The sequence below is a fragment of the Mastigoproctus giganteus genome, chromosome 4, assembly GCF_048544385.1.
Source record: "Mastigoproctus giganteus isolate SK-2022 chromosome 4, ASM4854438v1, whole genome shotgun sequence".
NCBI classification, from domain to species: Eukaryota; Metazoa; Arthropoda; class Arachnida; order Uropygi; family Thelyphonidae; genus Mastigoproctus; species Mastigoproctus giganteus.
The window spans coordinates 32,592,049-32,615,474 of record NC_143578.1 but is presented as its reverse complement, the minus strand read 5'-3'; the positions used below and the strand labels follow the sequence as shown (position 1 = coordinate 32,615,474).

The window sequence follows — 23,426 nt, the reverse complement described above, 5'->3', positions numbered from 1 at the left end:
GTCATCAGTCATACTGCATGATGGAGGACATGGGAAGGGTTAACCGGAACTTAGCTCTGGAGACTAAACATGGGTTCCACCACTTCAAGCCTCCAATAAGCAAAGTGGTGGTATTGCACCAGTTGATGAGAGTCATCTACCACCTAGTATTGCCTGGTAACACAGAGGGGCAGCATTCCTCCATGTGGTGTGGGTGCCACACCTCGACCCCTGCTTACATTGGTTCATACCTAGGTGGTCACCCACAGTGTGCTTGTGCATGGAGGTTATAACCAGGATTACTAACAGTCCCACCATCGTGAAGGTGCACGCAGAGGATTTGGCTGTCACAGATCATCTGGATTTTGCCGAAATTGGGTCTACTTGACTTGAATGTCACCTGAATATCAGTTCCATCAACATTTTAGACTCCCAGGTAGCCAGTACAGCTTGTCTGGCATACCTAAGAGAATGTCTGTGACACCTTCAAGGACCAAATTGTAATGATCGGAGACAATGTACACTTATGTACATTGTTTAATTAATACTGTAATATATGAATACCAATTGATATTTCTGTTTCCTGACCTTTTTTTTTTTTTTTTTGGATTGTAAAATTCAAAACAGTGAAAAAAAAAAAAATAAATAAGCAATCAATAACAACGAACATGGCAAGCACAAATTGCACAAGTGAAATATGGAGTAACAAGTTTATGAAGCTTAAAAAATAGGAATGGAGAGTTTTTTTTTTTTTTTTTTATGTGATTGACGATTTCCTTGAAGGGAAATCATATTTCACCATAATAACGTAATAGCCTACAGAATTCCAGCTATCGGTATTATCGCATATGCAATAAGATAGAGTTTACTACCTGTTTATAATAGATTGCACTAACAGAAAATCCTAATAAACCGGGAATTGCAAATTTTTTTTATTGTTTTATGCTAGTGACCTCTAGAAATGTGCTCCTCTGCTCATGCTATCACACCTCACGAAATTTCTGTTCAAACAGAAAAATGTGAGCTCCTGAAAACATGAGTCGGCCTACAATATCACCTGTTTATGTTATCTTGTGGATACGGCAAATGACAACAGTGTGTCTCCGACCAATACAACTACAGTAATGGGAAATATAGCTCTCACACATTTGACATTCTTTAAGCTTCATAAACTTGTGTGTATTGCTGCACAGGTCATGATGTTCAGCTTGGTGCCAGGTTTTTCATTCACCTGGTGTTACTCACAGACAAAATCTCACATAAGCCAACGCAGAAATCACGTTATACTTGCATTGTTCTCTAATATATCAATCACATTGGGGCAAATTCGCATTGTGAAAATATGCACTATAGCAGAAGTGACTGTATATCATTTCATTAATTTAGCTTTGAACAATTTTTTTTTCCTAAAAATGTATTTACATGGAAATATCATTTCCTTATCTGTAGCTGACAGATTGTATTACACTTATCGCATTGTTTTAAATTGAGTTTTATTGAAATTGATTTCATAATTTTAAAATTGCAGATGCCCATAAAATGGTTAGCTCTGGAATGCATTCAACATCGCATATTCACTCATAAAAGTGATGTCTGGGCATTTGGTAAGAAGGATTTTATAAATTTTAATAATATTATCTGTACCAATAATAATAAGATTAACTTCAAATTCATTCTGCTTCACTCTGAAAGGAACATATTATATATAATTCATATATGTGAGGTATTTCAAAATGATCTTCCCAATTACAGAAATTTATTGCAGCAAAACCTATTTAACACATTAAGTGCATTGATGCTTATGCACATGAAGAGGTTTTTGATTCACCTGGATGAAAAACCACCTGACTTTTAACAACCATTTTCTCCCAATTTTACAAGAAAAACCAGATATTTTTGCTAAGCAACCTTCACCATAGGATGATTAGTTCAGCATTAGTAAGAAGAGAGCCCAAAAATTTCTCTGCCCTCACCAATCCCAATTGACTTGATCCTGTAATATCTGAATTCGGGTTCATAAAGTATCTAGTTCAAGCTGGCAATGAACATATTAAAGACTCATTTAAAGCACATTATAAACTTTCAGCCATTAATCAAAGTTTGTAACTTACTAAGAGAGCATATTATGTACTTGCATCTTTTCATGGTGAAATTGGTAGCAAAATGAGTATTTCTCTTTTGCATAGTATTGAAAATTTATTGTGGACAACACAGTTGCAAAGTACTGTAATAAATACTTTTTTTGTTACATTGGATGGGTAACTTTTGGCCAGCTTATTTATCCAATCTTATTCCCTTATTTCTTTGGAGGAGAATGTTCCAGAAAATGCAGATATTCTATAGAGAGGAGCATATATCAAGCTTCACTTACACAAAAATTTTAGTCTATGTTAATGTAATTTGCTTCTCAGTATGCATTTATAGGTTTTTTCTAATCAGGAAAATTATTTTGAATTATCCACTGTTTAGCATTAGTAGAGGCAAACAATGCAAGAAAGCAAGCTTTACAGCAACAGCCAAAAAAAAAAAAAAAAAAACCCTTTCCAATTTCACCCATCCGGTCACTCTGAATGTTTGTCTAGTTCAGCCTTAAATTTATTTAAGCTATCAACTTCCACAACAGATGGAAGTGTCTTCCAGCAATCAACTACCCGCTGGCTAAAGGCAAACTTCCACACATCTATTCTACAACTACCTTTCCTCAATTTGAAACTATGCCCCCTCAGTTTCTTAATCTGAGCAAGCGGAAGTATCCCATCAGCATTGAGCCTGTTCAAATCATTCAAGGTATTATACACCTCGATCAGATCACCACGCAGGTGCCTAGTCTCCATATGCTGCAACTTGCAGAACTTAATCCTTTATTCGTAAGCACACCCCTTTGTTCCTCTCACCAATCTTGTTGCCCTTCTTTGTACTAGCAACTCTATATCCTTCCTAAAATGAGGCCTCCAGGCGCCTCCGTAGCCAGGTGGGAAGGAGCAGCAGTGCGTTGCACACGCTTCTTGATTAGACCGGGGTTCGAGCCCGTCACCACCAAATACAGAGGATGCCTAAAGGTCAGGGAATGACCACCGCATATTCCTGGAGCAATATGGCCTTAGTTGCTAATGCTCCTAAAAACCAAATAACAATAACAAACAATGAGGCCTCCAGACCTGTACACAATACTCAAGATGTGGCCTGACCTTTGCCTTGTACAACAGGATAATCGCCTCCTTGTCCTTGCTAGCAAAATTCCTATATATCATTGACAAGACTCCATGACCTGCTCTGCAAGCCTGTCTGCACACTACTCAGCAAACTTCATATCTGACTGCACAGTAACCCCAGGTCTTTTTCACTTTCTACTTCCCTGAGTGTAGTACCACACAGTTCAAACGTTTCTCTTGGGTTATTGCTACCCATATGCAGTACTTTGCGTTTGTCAATGTTAAACTTCAGTTGCCACTTCTCAGCCCATTTGCCCAACTTATCTAGATCCAGTTGGAGTAGCATATTGTCTTTCCTGTCCTTAACAACCCTTTGTATCATCTGCAGACTTGGACATTAAGCCTGATAAACCTTCATAAATATCATTGATGAATACACAAAGCAACAATGAGCCCAGCACCGAACCCTGGGGAACTCCACTAATAACATTCGTCCATGAAGAGCAGTGTCCATTGATCACCACTGTCTGTCGTCTCCCACTCAACCATCCCTTTATCCATTGTAGCAACTTACCCTTAATGCTATATCTCTCAAATTTGTACAGCAGTCTTCCATGTGCAACAGTATCAAAAGCTTTCCTGAAATCCAAGTATATGATATCAAAATTATTTTTTGCATCCAGTTCCTATGTGACTACATCATAGTATCCAATCAAGTTGGTCCAACAAGACCTCCCTTTAACAAACTAATGTTGTCTAGACAAGACTGCAGGAATACTTACTGCAGTCTTGTCTAGGTCTATAGTTAGTTGTGTCACCTTTTGAACAGGTCTATAGTTAGTTGTGTCACCTTTTGAACAGGTCTATAGTTAGTTGTGTGACCTTTTGAACAGGTCTATAGTTACTTGTGTCACCTTTTGAACAAGTCTATAGTTACTTGTGTCACCTTTTGAACCCCCTTTGTGAATTGGTGATACATTTGCACCCCTCCAGTCCATGGGACCTCCCCTGAGTCCAAGGAAGCTCTCATAATTATAGCTAAGGGTTTGCATACTTCCTTTGCTGTCTCCTTTAATATAACTGGATAGATCCCATTCACCCCAAGTGCCTTATGTTTAACTTCAACAATTTCTCCTCCACTTTGCTCTCAGGGATTACAAAATCACTTAGCTTCCTGTTAGAGTTTGATAACCTTCTGGAATTCCCCTCCTTGAATAACTCCTCATGAATGAATGTAGATGCAAAATACTCATTCAATTTATCAGCTAACTGAGCATGATCATCAATAGTCAACCCATCTATTTTTAGTGGCCCAATCTGATTCATCCCTTTCATTCTATAGTTCACATAAGTAAAGAACTCTTTGCTGTTTTTTTTTTGCCAAAGATTTCTTGTAAACTGCCTTCACCTGCCTAACCTCCTTTGTGCCTTGATTACATGCTAGCTTATCTATCATAGGCATGGTGCCTCCATAATCGGTGGGCAGTAGCAGCAGTGCATAGCACATGCTTCTTGATTAGACTGGGGTTTGAGCCCGTGACCACCAAATACGGAGGATGCGGAAAGGTCAGGGAACGACCACTACATATCCCCGGAGAAATAGGGCCTTAGTTGCTAATGTTCCTAAAAACCAAACAACAACAACAACTATCATAGGCTTCTGTGTCGCCTAATAATTTATATGAATCCCATGCATTTTTCTTCTCTGCCACAAGCCTCATTAATTCATCTGACATCCATTTTGGCCTAAACCTTGAACAGTATTTCTTAGTTGGAATGAAAAGCCTAGTAGCCTCCAAGATTAAGTCCCTGAAGGCTTCCCATTTGGAATTCAATGTTGGTAACATCATCATTTGATCCCACTGTATAGAATTTAAAATCTGTATGAGACCCCTTTAGTCACCTTTACGAAAGCAAAAGCCCTTCCCTTTACCCTTGATGGTAGTTACATCTTTAAGTAATTCCCATATTAATACATTGTGATCACCCAGTGGTTCCTTTATCTGCAACTTCTTAATGCATGAATAATCACTGCTGATTATGAGATCAAGAGTATTACCCCCCTCTGGTTGCCTCCCGAACATGCTGATGTAGAAAACAATCCTCCAATAAATCCACAAAAGTCTTGCTAGCGATATTGACTGGAACTTGTGAGTGACCAACCCACAAGTTCCAGTCAATATCTGGAAAGTTAAAATCTCCCATTATAAGACAATCTGATTTACTGGCCCACTCTATTTCTCTGCACAATTGCTCATTATACTCATCAGATTCATTAGGCGTATAACACACAACTACTCTCATTTTCCATTTCCCAGTGCTTATGTCACACCAAACTGAATCAATATTGTATTGTCTACCAATGTCAATTGGATGCACTTCCTTAGATTTTATGTGTTTCTTAACTAATAGCATAACCCCTCCTCCCTTCCTATTCTTTCTGTACACATTGTACTCCCAAAATTCCAATTCTGCATTCCTTATATCTGTGTGACACCATGTTTCTGATATCCCAACAATATTCACCTTTGATGTCTTGATAAGCACTTCAAACCGATCAGATTTATTAACTATATTCCTAACATTGGTGTACATGCAAGTATACATGCACCTGTTTCTACTCTGTTACCCTAATGCAGCCAACGTATTTACTTGTTCCACTTTAATATCGCTGTTTCAGATATGTCAGATACACTTAAGTTTTCTAGAAAATTATAGCCATTTGAAAATTATGTTAAAGTTCAAAATAGCATCCTTTAGCTTTGATGCATGAAAGCTGCCTTTTTGTACATTTTTTCACACTCTGAACATAACACATAATCAGTTTTGGAAAAGTCTTCAGTTAATCGTATCATTGTTTAAGTTCTCTGCTGGAGAGATTTTCTGGAACAGTCAGTCTTTTAAATTTCTGGAATAGTCATTGTCGTTTAAATAGCACCAGGGAGGGATCTATGGGAGCTAAATTTGGTGAACTGGGTAGCTACTCAGTAGTGTAAGGACATTTGATTCCCTTGTTTTGCAATTTTTCATTAGAAATTTTATAATTTTGATGGAAATAACATATGAGATTTCCTGGAATAATACAATAATACTAAAAATAGATCATTTCCTTCAATTTTAGAATGACTAAAATCTTTTAATAGTAATATAGTTGTCTGAAGTAACATTTCCATTGAAAAAAACGGTCCAATCTCCTCAAAATTTCAGTCAAATTTAGTCTGAGGAGCGAGTTTAATTTCTTTTCAGTTTCGATATTTGAGTGACCAAATAAACAATTGTCACTTAACATATCCACTGGTCTTGAAAATTGGGTTTTTTTTTTTTTTTTGCACATCCAGAGACACTCTTTCTGCTCTTTCTAATTATTTAATGGATCATCCTCATTGAGTCTGTGATCAATTTTGGAATGTAAACTCTGTATCCCAGAGCTTATAAAATTCTTTTTATCAAAATTTGGGATATTTTTAGCCTTCATATGGATTTTTGCTGTGCTGATCCAGTGCTTCCTTAACGCATGTAGTTATGGTCTTTTGAAATATATTTACAAAATACATTATAAAACACATCCTGAAATATATTCAAAAAGCTCATTTCTTTTTAACATTTTTAAAATAGTCATTGTAATGGTTGAAATACTTATTTAAAAACTGAGTACTTTTAAACCACATAACACCAATAAAAATTGCTCTAATTGTGGAAAGATTTTTATTTTAATGATTTTTACTTATCCTGTCATAATCAGTCTTTACTATTCACTAAAACATCTCCTCTTTTAGGTGTCACTGTGTGGGAACTTTTGACATATGGTGGTCGCCCATATGAAAATATTTCTGCAAGAGATGTTCCAGATCTTTTAGAAAAAGGAGAGCGTCTACCTCAACCATCTATATGCACCATTGATGTTTATATGATCATGATTAAGTGTAAGTAATTATTTTATTAATTTTTAGTCTGTTGTTGGAAAAATATAAATTTAAAACTGAATTTTTTTCTTTGGTGGAATATTTTAAGATATTCAAGAGTTGGTAGTTGATGGATTTCACCCTCACTTTGGAAAGAATTGGGGGAAATGAGATGATAATTGGAAGGGAAAAAAAATTCCAATTCCTTCCAATGGACTGACTGTATGTGAACACACCAAAAAAAAAAATCACTTTTTTTTTTAGGTGTGTTCACATACAGTCAGTCCTCATATAACATGATAGTTGTGTTCCTAGAAACCCTCATGCAATATAAATAACAGGCCCTATGGGAAAAATAGGGTTAGGTGCCAACCACCCAAGATTGAACACATTTGTAACCAAAACATTACCAAACTCAATAAATGATCATAATGAAATACGTATTTTATTATGATCATTACATAATAAAATATTGCTAATACTTTTGCTTCTATTGTAAGCAAACTTGTTCTGTTTGATCTTCTATCCAAACAAATAGTCCCAGGAGCTCACATCTGGTGAGTATGGGCTTGGCACACCCAGGGTCCTGAGCTGGATATCATCATTCTTCTCTTTCTTGCTTTCTTGGTGATTGCTCTCTCTCTCTCTCTCTCTCTCTCTCTCTCTCTCTCTCTCTCTCTCTCTCTCTCTCAGGGTAACACGGTATTTTTTTTTTTTTTTTTTTTTTTTTTGGCAGATGCAGCATAAGCCTCAGGCTTCCTTGCACCATAAGGCTAATAATAAATGACAGCCTCTTCAAAAAGGCCTCTAAGGTTGAGAGAGTAATACATATCCAGAATTTAAAACAAATACACCAACCGTTTAACTATAGTGGTTTAATACTGAAAACTATAAAATGTACCAAACGATACTGCACTGTAAAATAATATGCAAAAAACTGATTTGTAAAATAAAATGTACGATAAAAATTAAAATATACCATAAAATATAAATGAAATATTTAAAATACAATAAAATTAAAAGTGATAAAACATTGACTGAAGCTTTCGGGGGCTTCCGCCTCCTTTCTCAACAACAATGATGTTTAAGCAACACATCCTTAAGTAACAGGCTCACAGCACACGTGGCTGACCAGGCGCATGCTCAATATTTCTTCCATGTGAACCAGAACCGGAAGCGGCTTGGGAGCGTGGAAATATAAAACGCTCGTCTTTTGCAAGGACCACGGCCTCCAGCAGGGGGTGAAATCGAACACCCCTGTCCCTATTCATACTATTGTTCTCAGACGAGCCTATCCACAAACTCTCCAGCCACTTACGGTTCTGGTTCACATGCAAAAAATATTGAGCATGCGCCTGGTCAGCCACGTGTGCTGTGAGCCTGTTACTTAAGGATGTGTTGCTTAAACATCATTGTTGTTGAGAAAGGAGGCGGAAGCCCCCGAAAGCTTCAGTCAATGTTTTATCGCTTTTAATTTTATTGTATTTTAAATATTTCATTTATATTTTATGGTATATTTTAATTTTTATCGTACATTTTATTTTACAAATCAGTTTTTTGCATATATTATTTTACAGTGCAGTATCGTTTGGTACATTTTATAGTTTTCAGTATTAAACCACTATAGTTAAACGGTTGGTGTATTTGTTTTAAATTCTGAATATATAAATGACAGCTGTTCCATCTCTTCCAATTCTTTGTGTCTTGATCTAATGGATTTTGTTACACTTTGAGTTGTTCCTGCTATGAAAGTTGTTTTATTTTCTCTGCATTCTTTCTAATTATTCTTGGCGTTGCCTCATTTAGGCCTTGTAGCACGTGCAATATCACGTTCTTTCATTTCACTCAAAGCATTTCACAATTTCATACTTTTTCTCTATCGATAGAGGTAGTATGGAGATAGAGTAGTATGGCGTACTACTCTGTCTATCGACAGAGTAGTACGCCATACTACTCTATCTCGCGCCTTCCAAACTTCCAAAACTTAAACTAGCGATAAACTTAATTCTTCCCTAGTGCATTCATGTCACCCTATACTAAACTAACGCTAAACTTAAACTCCTCGCACGCGCGGGTGTAAATAGTAATCCCAAAGCAAAACGCGGCTAAACCTAATTTAAACTCAAAATAGTCACTGATGTCGCATCAAAATTCAAAATTCAAGTCGTTCTCTTTAGATGAATCATTACAATTCTGCTGGCAATAACTACCGCTTAATAGACGGCGGACATAGGGGGAACCCTGGAAACCGCCAGTAACCTACATAAATACATACATACACCTGGATGATGGAAATGTATATATAATTGTATATAAACCTATATAAGTTTTGTATATATATGAAATGAATGTATGTAAATTGTGTGTATTAATAAATAAATAAATAAAATATCGACAGAGGCCGACTGGCCATAACCTTACTGGGGAAACTCTGGTGGGCTGGAGGCCGGTTAAATGCTAATTGCTTCCTTACTCTTTCTTGGACAAAACACATAAGGATACACTAACTTAAATTGAAAAAGTATGGTGCAGAATAGATATGTGAAAATTTTCTTTCAGCCAGAGGACAGATAGATAAGGTGGGTAGCATTTTTTTTGCTGATGCTGTAGAAGCTTGCTCCTTGCAAAGATGATCCATTATTAGGTTGAGATATATGAAGTAAAGTGGAAAGTATTACTTTTATATGAATATATTATTAGTATTGGACAGCATTAAAATGAAAAATTATATACAGGCATACCTCGGTTAACGTTACCTCTGATAACGAAGCTTCGATATAACGAAGTCCGCAATTTCAAGCCCCATTTAACATAAAAAAAAATATTCCAGTTTAATCACCTGAAATCTAAACAAACTGAAGAAATTACGGAAACCTTTTGGGCTTCTCGTGGTTGGTTCGAGAAATTTAAAAAAACGGGCCAGGATTCATAGTGTAAAATTAACAGGAGAAGCTGCAAATAAGTTTCCAGAAAAACTAAAGGAAATAATTGAACGTGAAAATTTTCCACCAAATTTGGTGTTCAGTGTTGACGAAAGCGGTTTGTTCTGGAAACGGCTACCAACAAAAAGCTTCATTTCTATTGAAGAAAAATCAGCTGCTGGGTTCAAAGCAGCCAAAGACCGTTTAACGTTACTCTTTGGATCAAACGCCTCTGGCGATTATAAATTAAAATTGTTATTAGTTTACCATTCAGAAAATTCGAGGGCGTTAAAAGGTAACATAAAAATGAATTTACCTGTAATATGGAAAGCAAATAGAAAAGCGTGTGTTACCAAGGAGTTATTTACTGATTGGTTTGTTAACCGTTTTTGTCCTGAAGTAAAACGGTATTGTCAAAAAAACAACTTTGAAGAAAAAGCTCTTTTGTTGTTAGACAATGCTCCGGGACATCCTACTGATCTTAACACGTTGGACACATGCATTCCTGTCAAAGTTGTGTTTCTTCCAGCAAACACAACTTCCCTGATTCAACCATTGGATCAGGGAGTAATAGCATCATTTAAAGCTTATTATCTGCGTCGAACATTAAGCAATTTAACTGAACTACAGGATAAAGAGGAAATGACAGTTAAAACTTTTTGGAAAAACTACACCATTAAAAACGCAATTGAAAACATTGATAGTTCTTGGAAAGAAGTCACTAAGAAATGCTTAAATGGAGTTTAGCGCAAAATATGGCCAGAAGTTGTACTAGAAGAAGAAAATAACATCCAAGAAATTAGAAATGAAGTTATCCAGATGGCTCAATCAATAGGTTTCGAAAATGTCGATGAAGAGGATGTTAGAAATTTATTGAATGCAGAAGATGATGGTTTTCAGTGGAAGATTTAGAAAACCTTGTTAGCAACGAAGACAAAGATAATGAAGACGAAGTTAAAGAAGTTCCTGCCGAAAAAGTGTTAACAACCAAAGATTTAAAAAGGTGCTTAAATGACATTGAAAACGTTTTAAATTTTTTTAGTGAAAATGATCCTGATTTAGGAAGAAGTGTTATTGTTAAGCGATCAGTGTTAAATGCAATAACTCCGTATAGGCAATTGTTAAATGAAAGAGAAAAAAGCATAAGTAATCAACTTTAAACTCATATTTTAAAATGTGATTTCACTTTGTATGTAAGTTGACTGTTTATTGAATAAAACTTTTCTTTGTTCGAAAAAAAAGCTTTTCATTTTCTTTACGTAGGAACGTATCCCTATTCTGGCCATAGTATTTTTACCTCTGAAAACGAAGTTTCGCTTAACGAAGTAATTTTGTGGAACGCATCCTATTCGTTATTTGAGGTATGCCTGTACAGATTCATGAAATTGTAGTTTAACTGACTTTTCTTTGCATCTTAGGTTGGATGCTAGATGCAGAGTCTCGACCATCCTTCAAAGAGTTAGCTGATGAGTTTGCTAAGATGGCTCGTGATCCAGGCCGTTATCTGGTGATTCCAGGTGATAGATTAATGAGACTGCCTAGCTACACACCTCAGGATGAGAAAGAGCTTATTCGAACTTTAAGTATGCCTATTGAGGGTCCAGAAGTAATCATGGATGCCGAAGAATATTTGCAACCAAAGATAGAACAACTGGGTGGGGACACACCACCTCCTCCCACACCTATAAAAGTAAGGCATTCTAAACATACAAAATTAAATTTTTAAAAATTTAAGATTATTTTATAAGTAAAATGTTTTAGTAAATTATATTTTCTGTGATTGATTTATTTCTAAGACTAAGTGATTGATTTCTTTAGCTGAATTTGTGAGGAAAATTCTTTTATTTTAGTCAGATAGTTTGTCAAAAGTTTTCCATTGGAACAAATTGCCCTTCTAATTTTGTATGCTGAATGCATTTTATAAATAAATAAATTCATTTAAATTATAGTTTTGTATAAAAGATCTTTGAAAAAATAATTATGATAATTATGATTAATTTTTCTTAATTATGATTTTTTTCCAGAAATTCATGGAAGATAGAGGATTTGATGGTGATCCTATTACTGGATCACCTAACCATTCTCCACAAATGCATCATGGTCACTTGGACTCTTCTGTTACACCTGGTTTGAGAACTCGAGAAAGCAGTATAAGTTCCCGATACTGTTCTGATCCTTTAAAATCACTGGAAAAGGGTATGAATACTTTTCTTTGCTCTATAAAGGCAGTTTCTTAATAATTTCATATTAAAAATCCAATTGGCATTTAATGCCATTTATTAAGCTGATAATTTTGTACTGCTCTTATTACTAGTGTGGACTATCATAAGATTAGATAGATACACATTAAAATTTTATACTAATTAAAGATAGAGATATTAATAGGATATAATGTAATGAGGATGTCATCACACTTTCCAGCATAATCTAGTTTTTCTGTGGTGAAAAAATCACTTGACTTGCAACTAAACACTGTGTTGGTGGCTTTCATTTGCCATAACGTTCATTCAGTTCAGATTTTATTATTTTGTTTACGATAGGTTTTCATAGGTGTGGAGAAGGCTTATTAATGATTGTTTGATTAATTATATTTGGAGAGACATTTAATATGCAATTCATTCAGGTATATCAAAATATTTCTTTTAAAAACTTCAGTCTTATATATACCTGTAAGAAATAGTCAAATTCATAAGTTCTTCTAGTTGTGGCTTGTGGTATAAGTAAAGGGGTTGTTGCTACTTATTTTAATTTTTTGAAACTGCTTTTTGCTAATTATGGAATAATTAGCTAATACTTAAAACAAAAAAAATCCACTCTTTGCTTTGAGCAAATTTGTCGGTAACCTTCTGATTAAAATGTGGTATGTCCATAACTAACTCTGTTTCTAAAGTATAGCTAGGGCAGACAACCTTTCCTGGCTCATTTTTCCTATCTAAAAACATCTTATGTCTTACTTTGTCATTATGTAGTGCAGTAATCCACCTGTATTTGTTATCTAATTGCATTGCTAAGAAAGGCATTAGCTGCAAAACACTTTTGGTGTGGATTATCAATGCTTTTTTTTTTTTTCTTTTTTATTAATATGATTGAATAAGTGATTTAGATCAGTTATACCTGATTTTGTCCAAAGATCTTGTCCAAGTAATAAACAAGGAAATCAGTACAATGCATTTTTGATGTCACAGCCACACAACCAGTCATGTTTTTGTACATTTCCTAATTAAAACTGAAAAACTTCTGGGAATTTTTCCTATGTTTGCATTTCATTAAAGTTCAGAATAGTTTTCAAATATTTTTAATTTTTATGAAATGCATAGAAAAAAGTTTTGAAAAACTGGCAGTAGAATTCATCTTTCTTTGGCTAAGACTGAATGAAATATTTTCAAATTTAAAACCGAATTGTATTCAAGTAATTCACTGAGTTGTTCTGGCACTTAATTATTTCTTTTTTTTTTTATACATATGACATAGGATATCCATATACTGTATATAATAGTATATATGAATGCATATATATCATTAAGAAAATATAGCATGAGGAGGATGCAAAAACGGATGAATATGAAGCTGACCCATCAAATAGAACAGAAAAAGATAGCATGGGAAAGTTACAGTGCAATTAAAAGTACAGGAATACCTCGCATAGTGCGGTTAATTCATGCCAAAAAAATACTGCGCTATGCAAAACAACGCTGATCGAGGTATTATTAGTATGTATTTTAATGTAATGTGTTCCGACAATTTGATTATATTGGTCAAGTTGCAAAAATATACAGGTGTTTGTTTACTATAAATTGATGCACACAAAGTTCTTGCAAAAAAAAAGAAACTAAAATGAAAAATACTAGTAAGTACAGTAGAAATGATTTTTATTGCAGTATGCACATACCAAAAGAATATAAGTGAAGTATGTACTGCATTTTTATTTTGAAAAATAACTGATCAGCTTAGTTTGCACAGTTTTTTTTCTTCTTTTTATGTGCATACATCTCTTTATAACATCGAATGTCGTTTTGCAATGCCTGCCTTACTTTCATACCTCATTCAATGTTTGGATCTAGAAGAACACTCAGTGCCATTATATTTCTTCTTTCCACTGATATTTGCTTATAAAGGTGCAATGTTTTTAAAAAATAATCTTTAATAAAAATACACAGCGAAAAATATTTGTACAGCTTACGCACAATCAATGACCTCACTGCTCGGAATCTAGAGTGTTTACTAATGTATGAATGCTAGCAGAGTCTGTATATAATGGGAGTTTCGACAACAGTCAGAATGGCCTTTAATCCATAACGCATTGGCCTATGTGCTGGCATTATAATACATACATACATATCAAATGTATTGTTGCGTAACGCAGTTAATTATTTATTTATTTTATTATTTTATTTTTTTTCAGTTTTTAAACTATAGCGATAGTTTACAAATAGATAGCTATAGCGAAACCCGCGCTGTTCGAAACCATGCTATGCAAGGTATTCCTGTACTAAAGCCTATAACGGTTACAGGTTGATCTGTGATAGTACCACAGATAAGGTTAGAGGCTAAGGCTGAATATGAGAAAGCCTGGCTAAGAAAGCAAAATATAGGGAGAAGCAAGTTTTTCATGTATTTGAATACAAAGAAGAAAATGAATCAGATCAGATCCTTGTGTACTGGGTGTGCAAAAATCTTAGATAACCCAGCTGATGTTGTTGATGAATTGGTGAGTGAGGCATGTGAAATTAGTGATTTTGAAATTACACGATTATTTATTAGAAAGATTTGAGCCTAAAGGCAAGTGCAGTTCCTGGAATTGATGCATATACCCATGCATAATTTATTCAGATTTTAGCAAGGCATTTGACTCGGTCCCTCATGTGAGGCTTCTGTATAAGCTGAACATGTTGGGATTACTGGAAAGATTCTAAAATGAATTGCAGGGTGGTTGCAGAGCAGAAGTGGGTCCCTCAAGGTTCGGTTCTTGGACCACTGTTTCTGATTTTCATAAGTGACATCGATGAAGGAATAGAGGGCATGATGTCAATTTGCAGGTGATGTAAAGATTGGGAGAGTCGTTAATGATCACTGCCAAGCAGCACTCCTTCAGGATGACTTGAACAGGCTTCAAGAATAGTCAGAGAAACTCTATTTTAATGCCGCAAAATGGAAGCTCTTACATTTGGGGTATAGCAACTCCAAAATAAGTTATACACTTGATGGGGCTAGATTAAAACCAGTAGAAGAATAAAGGGGATCTGGGAGTCACAATATGGGCAGATACAAAGTTCTCCGAGCAGTAGAAACAGGCAGCCAGGAAAGCCCACTGTGTCTTGTTGATGAGTTATCGAACAACATCCTGTAGTGATGGGGAGACCGTAATCCCACTGTATAAGGCAATTGTAAGACTGCATTTGGAATACTGTATCCAAGTATGGCGACCTCATCTGAAAAAAAGACATTGAGCTTCTTGAAAAGGTCCAAAGACGGGCAACTCGCATGGTGAGATCAGCAAAAGGGTGATCATACAAAGTAAGAATCTGATAATGTGGGCTACAGTGCTTGGCAACCAGCCACCTCAGAGGGGACTTGATTGAGGTTTATAAGGCTCTGAGAGGGGTTAGTAAAATGAATGAAGGAGCGATTTTCACTGTTATAAAAGATTTCTGAACTAGAGGCCATAATTCAAATTACAGAAGAAGAGATTTAGACTAGATTGTAGGACATTTTCTTTTAGCCAGCGAGTCGTTGATTGCTGGAAAAAGTTGCTTTTGCACGTATTTGAGGCTGACAGTTTGAATAAATTAAAAAGTCAACTGGATAGTTACTTACATGAAAAAGAAAGTGAATTTGTATTTTCTTACTTACACTTTACTTCTTTTTTTTTTTTTTTTTTTTTGCTGCTATAGCAAAAGCCTGTGGCTTTGCACAATATTGCTAATACTAATATTGTAGATGAAGCACTGGATATTATGTTTGTTGCTATACACTGATCAAAGGAATGAATAGTCAGTATTCCAGATGTGCAGAAAAGTAAAGTTAAAACACTGTTCACATGAAATCACTGCTTTCACGAGGTCATTTTTTGTTATAAGTTTATTAAATATATAAACAACAAATTATTACTACTTTTTATTATATTAATCACATCAGAAATATGAAACGTTTGTAACATCAAAAATTGAGGCACTTTGTGAATATTTCTGAGGGTAGTCGACTATACATGCCACATGCATTTTAAAATCTGGCTGGCTGGACTTAAAAAAAAAAAAAAAAAAAGGTGCAGACCATGGATTTAAGCATTATGTTCCATTAATAAACTTACAGACAACAATTTCTTTTTGTTTTACATACTTGGACCGTACGTCATTGCGGTCCAAGTATGTAAAAATACTGTGTATTTCAATAGGCAATATTGCCTGTTCAAATACATAAGATTATAGGGATCACAGTTACTGTAATATCTAAGTAATGTATTGCAAAGCATCGAGTGAATATTATTTTAGGCATGTGCAGTGAACTGCAGTTACTTTTATATATTATTAATTAATTAATTAATTAATTAATGAGTATTAGCTAAATAGCAAGGAAGCCATAGAAGCTTTTGATACGCTGGCCAAAAAAAAAAAAAAAAAAAAAAGTTAAAACAAATTATGAACTTCCCTCCTCATGAAGGTAATTATTCACTTGCCTTTTGATTTGCTTCAAACTGTCGGCCTCAAATACCTGCAGAAAGGAGCTTGTTCGGGCAATCAACAACTGACTGGCTAAAGGAAAACTTCCTGCAATCTAGTCTAAATCTCTTCCCCTGTAATTTGAATTATGACCCGTAGTTCAGGAATTCTTTATAACAGTGAAAATTGCTCCTTCATTCATTTTACTAACCCCTCTCAGAGCCTTATAAACCTCAATCAGGTCCCTCTGAGGTGCCTGTTGCCAAGCACTGTAGCCCACATTATCAGATTCTTTTTTTGTACGGTCACCCTTTTGCCAATCTCGCTATGTGAGTTACCTGTCTTTGGACCCTTTCAAGAAGCTCAAGTGTGTTTTTTCAGATGAAGTCTCCATACTTGGACATAGTATTCCAAATGCAGCCTAACAATTGCCTTGTACAGTGGGATTATGACCTCCCTATCTCTACACGATGATGTTCAATATATCATCGATAGGACATGGGCTTTCCCAGCAACCTGCTTACACTGTTCAGAAAACTTCATATCTGTCCATATCATAACCGTCCATATCAAAAGCCGAGAATTAGGGTTGAATTTGAAAGTGTCTGCAATTCTGCCCAGACACGATAGGAGGGAGTATATGATGAGAGCCTTGTCGATCAATTCGGCCCTGGAAAGATTGTGCAAGGCTCAAGGGGTAGAATTTTTTTCAGCCTGGACTGTACTTGTTAACAGGAGAGATTGCTTCTACAGGGATGGGATACACTTAAATAGAAAGGGTGCAAGAATATTTGCTGATGCTATCGAGGCAGTGTTAGGTGGGGCGGAAAACTGCTAGCTTGGGGGAAGACAAAGACCAATAGATTGACAGTAGCCACTGGCAGAGGTGAAAGAGATTCTTGCACTGCTTCTATTAGAATGAGCAGAAGCCTGAAAAACAAGATGCATGGTATTTCAGAGACTGCTGGGAGCCATTGCGGTACAAGTAAACACATGGGTTGTGTTAGGGTAGCTAAGAATAGAAACAGGTGCAGGTATACTTGCGTGTACACCAATGCTAGGAGTTTAGTAAATAAATTTGATGAATTTGAGGTATTGCTCAAAACATCGAAGGCAGATATTGTTGGGATATCAGAGACGTGGTGTCACACAGATATAAGGGATGCAGAACTGCAATTTGGGGAGTACAACGTCTACAGAAAGGATAGGAAGGGAGGAGGGGTTATGTTATTAGTTAAGAAACACATAAAAACCAAGGAAGTGAAGCCAGTCGACATCGCTGGACAGTGCAGTGTGGAGTCAGTTTGGTGTGACATAAACATTGGGAGATCAAAATTGAGAGTAGGAGTGTCCTAATGACTCTGATGAGTATAATAAGGAACTGTACAGGGAAATAGAGTGGGCCAGTAAATCAGAGTGTCTTATAATGGGAGATTTTAATTTCCCAGATATTGACTGGAATTTGGGGGCTGGTTACTCGCACACTAGCAGGACTTTTGTGGATTTATTGGATGATTGTTTTCTACATCAGCATGTTCGGGAGGCAACTAGAGGGAGTAATACTCTTGATTTGATTATCAGCAGTGATTCTTCATGCATTAAGAATCTGCAGATAAATGAACCACTAGGTGGCAGTGATCACAGTGTGCCGAAGTGGGATTTACTCAAAGAGGTAACTACCATTAGGGGTAAAGGGAAGGGTTATTGCTTCCGTAAAGGCGACTACGATGGACTGAGACAGTATTTAAATTCTATACAGTGGGACCAACTGATGATGTTACCAACAGCAAATTCAAAATGGGAAGCATTCAAAGAACTTATCTTGGAAGCTACTAGGCTTTACATACCAACTAAGAAATATTGTTCAAGGTTTAGGCCAAAATGGATGTCAGATGAACTAATGAGGCATATGGCAGAGAAGAAAAATGCATGGGATACATATAAATTAACACATGACACAGAAGCCTATGATAGATACAAGTTGATATGCAACCAAGTTACAAAGGAGGTTAGGCAGGCGAAGGCAGATTACGAGAAATCCTTGACAAGGGATGCAAAGAAAAACAGCAAAGAGTTCTTTACTTATGTAAACTCTAGAAGGAAGGGGATGAATCAGATTGGTCCACTTGATATTGATGGGTCAAGTGTTGATGATCCTGCTCAGGTAGCTAACAAACTAAATGAATATTTTGCATCGACATTCACACATGAGGAGTTATTCAGCGAGGGGAATGCCAGAGGTGTATTCAACTCTAGCAGTAAGCTACAGAATCTTGAAATAACTGGGAGTAAAGTGGAGGAGAAACTGTTGAAGATAAACACAAGAAAGGCACCCGGGGTGGATGGGATCTATCCAGTTATATTAAAGGAGGCAGCAAAGGAAGTAAGCAAACCCTTAGCCATAATTATGAGAGCTTCCTTGGACTCAGGGGAGGTACCCATAGACTGGAAATGTGAAAATGTGACCCCAATTCACAAAGGAGGATCAAAGGCTGACACAAGTAATTATAGACCTGTGAGCTTAACTTCTGTTCCAGGAAAATTAATGGAGGCACTGGTTAAAGAAGCACTGCAGGATCATTTAGACAAGACTTCAGTTATAGCTCAGACACAGCATGGTTTTGTTAAGGGGAAGTCTTGCCTGACCAACTTGATTGGATACTATGATGCAGTCACAAAAGAACTGGATGCAGGGAATAACTTTGATATTATATACTTGGATCTTAGAAAGGCTTTTGATACTGTTGCACATGGAAGACTGCTACACAAATTGGAGCAGTGTGACATTGGAGGCAAATTGCTGCTATGGATAATGGGGTGGTTGAGGGGGAGAAGACAGAGAGTGGTAATCAATGGACACTGCTCATCGTGGACTGATGTTATTAGTGGAGTCCCTCAGGGCTCAGTGTTGGGTCCATTATTGTTTTCTGTATTTATAAATGATATTGATGATGGTATATCGGGCTTAATGTCCAAGTTTGCAGACAATACAAAGGTTGGCAGGGTTGTCAAGAGCACTACTGACACTATGCTGCTGCAACAGGATCTGGAAAGGTTGAGCAGATGGGCTGAGAGGTGGCAAATGAAGTTTAACATTGATAAATGTAAAGTACTACACATGGGGAAACAGCAACCCCAGAGCAACGTATCAACTCTGTGGTACTACACTGACAGTGGTAGAGAATGAAAGGGACTTGGGGGGTGGTTGTGCAGGCAGATATGAAGTTCTCTGAGCAGTGCAGACGGGCTGCAAGAGTAGCTCATGGAGTATTGTCAATGATATACAGGAATTTTTCCAGCAGGGATAAGGAGGTGATTATTCCATTGTATAAGGCGATGGTCAGGCCACACCTAGAGTACTGTATACAGGTCTGGAGACCTCATTTCAAGAAGGATGTAGAGCTGCTGGAACGAGTACAGAGAAGGGCAACAAGATTAGTGAATGGAACAAAGGGGTGCTCTTACGAAGAAAGGCTTAAGTTTTGCAAATTACAGTGTCTGGAGACTAGGCACCAGCGAGGTGATCTGCTAGAGGTGTATAAAGCCTTGAATGGTTTAAGCATGCTCAATGCTGATGGGATTCTTCCTCTAGCTCAGAAAAATCACCTGAGAGGGCATAAATTCAAATTGAGGAAAGACAGATGTAGGATAGACGTGCGGAAATTTGCCTTTAGCCAGCGGGTGGTTGGTTGGTGGAACAGACTTCCATCCCTTGTGGTGGAGGTTGATAGCCTAAATAAGTTTAAGGCTCAGCTGGACAGGTATTTTGAACGAACAGAGGGGTGAAGTGGAAGTGGGTTTTTTTTTTTTTTTTTGGCTGATGCTGCATAAGCTTGCTTTCTTGCATCAAATGCCTATGCTAATGCTAATAACTCTCAGATCTTTTTCTTTCTCTACCATTTTTAATTCAGCCCCGCCAAGTGTATAATTTCTTTTGGGTTTTACCTTGCATTTTGCTGCATTAAAACTTAGCTACCACTTTTCTGACCATTCCTGAAGCCTGTTCAGTTAACTTGTAACAAGGTAATTAGTTATTTACCTTTCATTTCTATTAATCGTGGAAAAAGAAAAAAAAAATCAGTTGATTTAAGGAATAAAAATTGAGTGTGCCTGAACTGTAGTGCACTGCATATATAACCTAACTTGTTTTGATTTGTTTTTTGTCGTGTAGTTGGGGATGATGATTCACTTATGCAAAATACTGCCACTCTTCCTCGCAATGGAAAAAATGGAGATAGAGTAGTAGAACTTCCTGTAGATGAAGAGGATTATCTTGTTCCTACACCTCACTTGCAGAATCAGTCAACAGGATATATGGATTTAATAGGAGACACTAAACTAGCTACCTCAGGTAATAATTTTATTACAAACTGTGTTTTCTTAAGACTAACAAATTAACCTGATACATTTTTTTTAAATTTCTGAATCCATTTGTAATGGATAAATAATGATGTGTCTACAGCGACTAAGAATGCACTCATATACAAATATTAAGGAAGTCGCACGTTATTGGAAATATCCCATTGCCATCCATTGATTTGGAAAAAAATTTTTGTAGATGTCTGGAAATAATAATTGTAAAATCTACCAAAAACATGATGAATATGCATGCCATTAAAGAGCATTTATCAGCTCATGAGAATTAAAGACTTTCATAAACCGATGGTTTTCTTGTTTAGAGTGGATTAATAGGGATATGACCATCCCCAAGGATGAAACTGGAATTACAAGGAAAATAGCTGAGTGAATCAGGGGTTGGTCATTAATGGGCATCCTTCAGAGTTCATTGTAAACAGGGTCCTTCTTGTTTCTAATATTCCTTAATGACACTGTTGAGGAATACAGAGCTGTCAAAGCCTGCTGATGATTTCAAGATTGGGAGGATGATTAATGACAAGAATGAGGCTGTGTTGCTTCAAAATGATTTGGACATTTTACAAATATGACCTTAAAAATTGCTGTTAAGGTTTAATGCTTTTAAAGGTAAAAACATTTTGCCCCTGGGGAATGTAATTCCAGGAGTAGCAAAACTTGGGGAATGGAGGGCAATTGAAGGTGGTTCAGCTAAATATTTAGGGATTATGATATAAACAAATACACAAGTTTACCATGCAGTGTAAACAGGAAGCCATGAAGACACATGGTATCCTATCAGTGATTTACCAGACCTTTACAAGTAGGGAAGATGTTATTATTCCTCCATTACATAAAATGATGGTAGGACTATGTACGTGGAACGTTGCATTCAGATTTGGAAACCTCACCTAAAAAGCCACAGAACTTTTAATGAAGGTTCAAAGATAGACAAACCAAACTGGGAAGGAACACTCTTTTTGACTTAGGAGAATAGCTTATATGTGAACTGCAACACTTGCAACGTATAGTGAGGAACTTGACTGAGATGTATAAGTGTCAGAAGAGGATGAGTAAAATGAATAAAGGAGATATATTTCCATTGCAGAAGAAACAAGAGCCAGTGTGCACAAGTAAAAAATGTAAGGGAGAAGAAAGTTGGATTATACTAGGCAATGTCACTAAGTTTATACACAACCATATTGCCTGGATGTAAACTTGAGTCCAGGGCTAGAGTCTGGCCCATTTCAAGGTGGTGTAACCTTCAACTGCACCAGATATCATTTTGGACACTTGCATTTGGCACTAGATAAAAAAAAAAAAATGACTGACAGGAAATTTTTTATTTTGCAGATACAGAAAATCTACTTTTCACATCATTCTAACACTAACGTTCCCATTCCTAGTCTCACTTTTCGTGTAGTTATAAAACAAACTACCTCTGAAGGGCATGCTTCAAACACCAATCACTTCTATTGACAAAGCCTTTAAGGATTACTCGAGTTTCCAACGGGATTTAAAAACTTCGGTTTTGCTCCCCCGAACAAGTCAAAAGCAGTACTGTAATGGAAGACTACAAAATAACCAAGTTCTTGTGAAAAGACCAGTTCATGTATTCCAGACTTGCATTTCTTCAGTTAGGAAAAGGCCAGCAATCATCTTAATGTAATCGAAGTTTATTGTATTCATTTACTTGAATACAAGCTTCCCCCCCCCCCAATAAATTGATTATAATTAATATATCAGTGAATACATGTAATGAAATACAATGTTTTATTGATGTAAATTCAATAACTTTTATTTAATTCAGCAATCATATGATGAAAGTATTTATTAAATTGTGCTTACCAATACATTAATTACATTGAAGTTTTTTCTGTTTTTCAGATGCATCCCAGCAGCAAAGCAATCAATACTCTCCGTATGTTCCAGACTTTGTACCTGCAAATGGTCAGCCAAGAGGGGTAGATAATTTGGAGTATCATATCATGAATCAGGGTATTGAATATATCCCAACACAGCAGTTGCCTCGGAAGAATACTAGTAGTGACGAAGATACCGATGAACACGATTATTATAATGACTATGATAAGATGAGAGAGCTACAGCCATTAAATAATCATAAAAATGAAACAACCGTCTAATACTGGGAGGAATTCGAACTTAAATAATCTGATTGGGAAAAGGAGGCGTCATATACTTAAGCATTGCCTAAGGTTGTGAACGTTGCAAAATATGCAAAAAAAAAAAAACAAAGTGCTAGAAGAAGACAAGGAAGCTATCTTCTGTTTATAAAGGTGTCATTTTGTAAATAGTTACTGAAGTCAGAATGAGGACTGACCTGAGCAATCTACTTATACTAGTGCAACTCTTTTGAGTTGAACATTATGGACCAATATAAACATCTGTTTCTGTGGATGGAACTGTTGTATATTTAAACACTTCATTGTGCCTTACTGTTTT

General features: G+C 36.3%; 1 protein-coding gene across 1 annotated transcript in view; it reads left to right on the top strand.

Annotated features, from left to right (window-relative positions):
- The window catches only part of LOC150086583 (epidermal growth factor receptor-like), a 296,301-nt gene extending 273,082 nt beyond the window's left edge, over nucleotides 1-23,219 (top strand). Inside the window, exons 24-29 of the mRNA XM_090371468.1 lie at nucleotides 1,508-1,583; nucleotides 6,908-7,054; nucleotides 11,373-11,644; nucleotides 11,979-12,150; nucleotides 20,782-20,961; nucleotides 22,851-23,219. Coding sequence (XP_090227594.1) covers nucleotides 1,508-1,583; nucleotides 6,908-7,054; nucleotides 11,373-11,644; nucleotides 11,979-12,150; nucleotides 20,782-20,961; nucleotides 22,851-23,107 — 1,104 coding nt within the window. The 3' untranslated portion in view covers nucleotides 23,108-23,219. The remainder of the gene's footprint in view (nucleotides 1-1,507; nucleotides 1,584-6,907; nucleotides 7,055-11,372; nucleotides 11,645-11,978; nucleotides 12,151-20,781; nucleotides 20,962-22,850) is intronic.
- The last annotated feature ends 207 nt before the right edge of the window (nucleotides 23,220-23,426 follow it).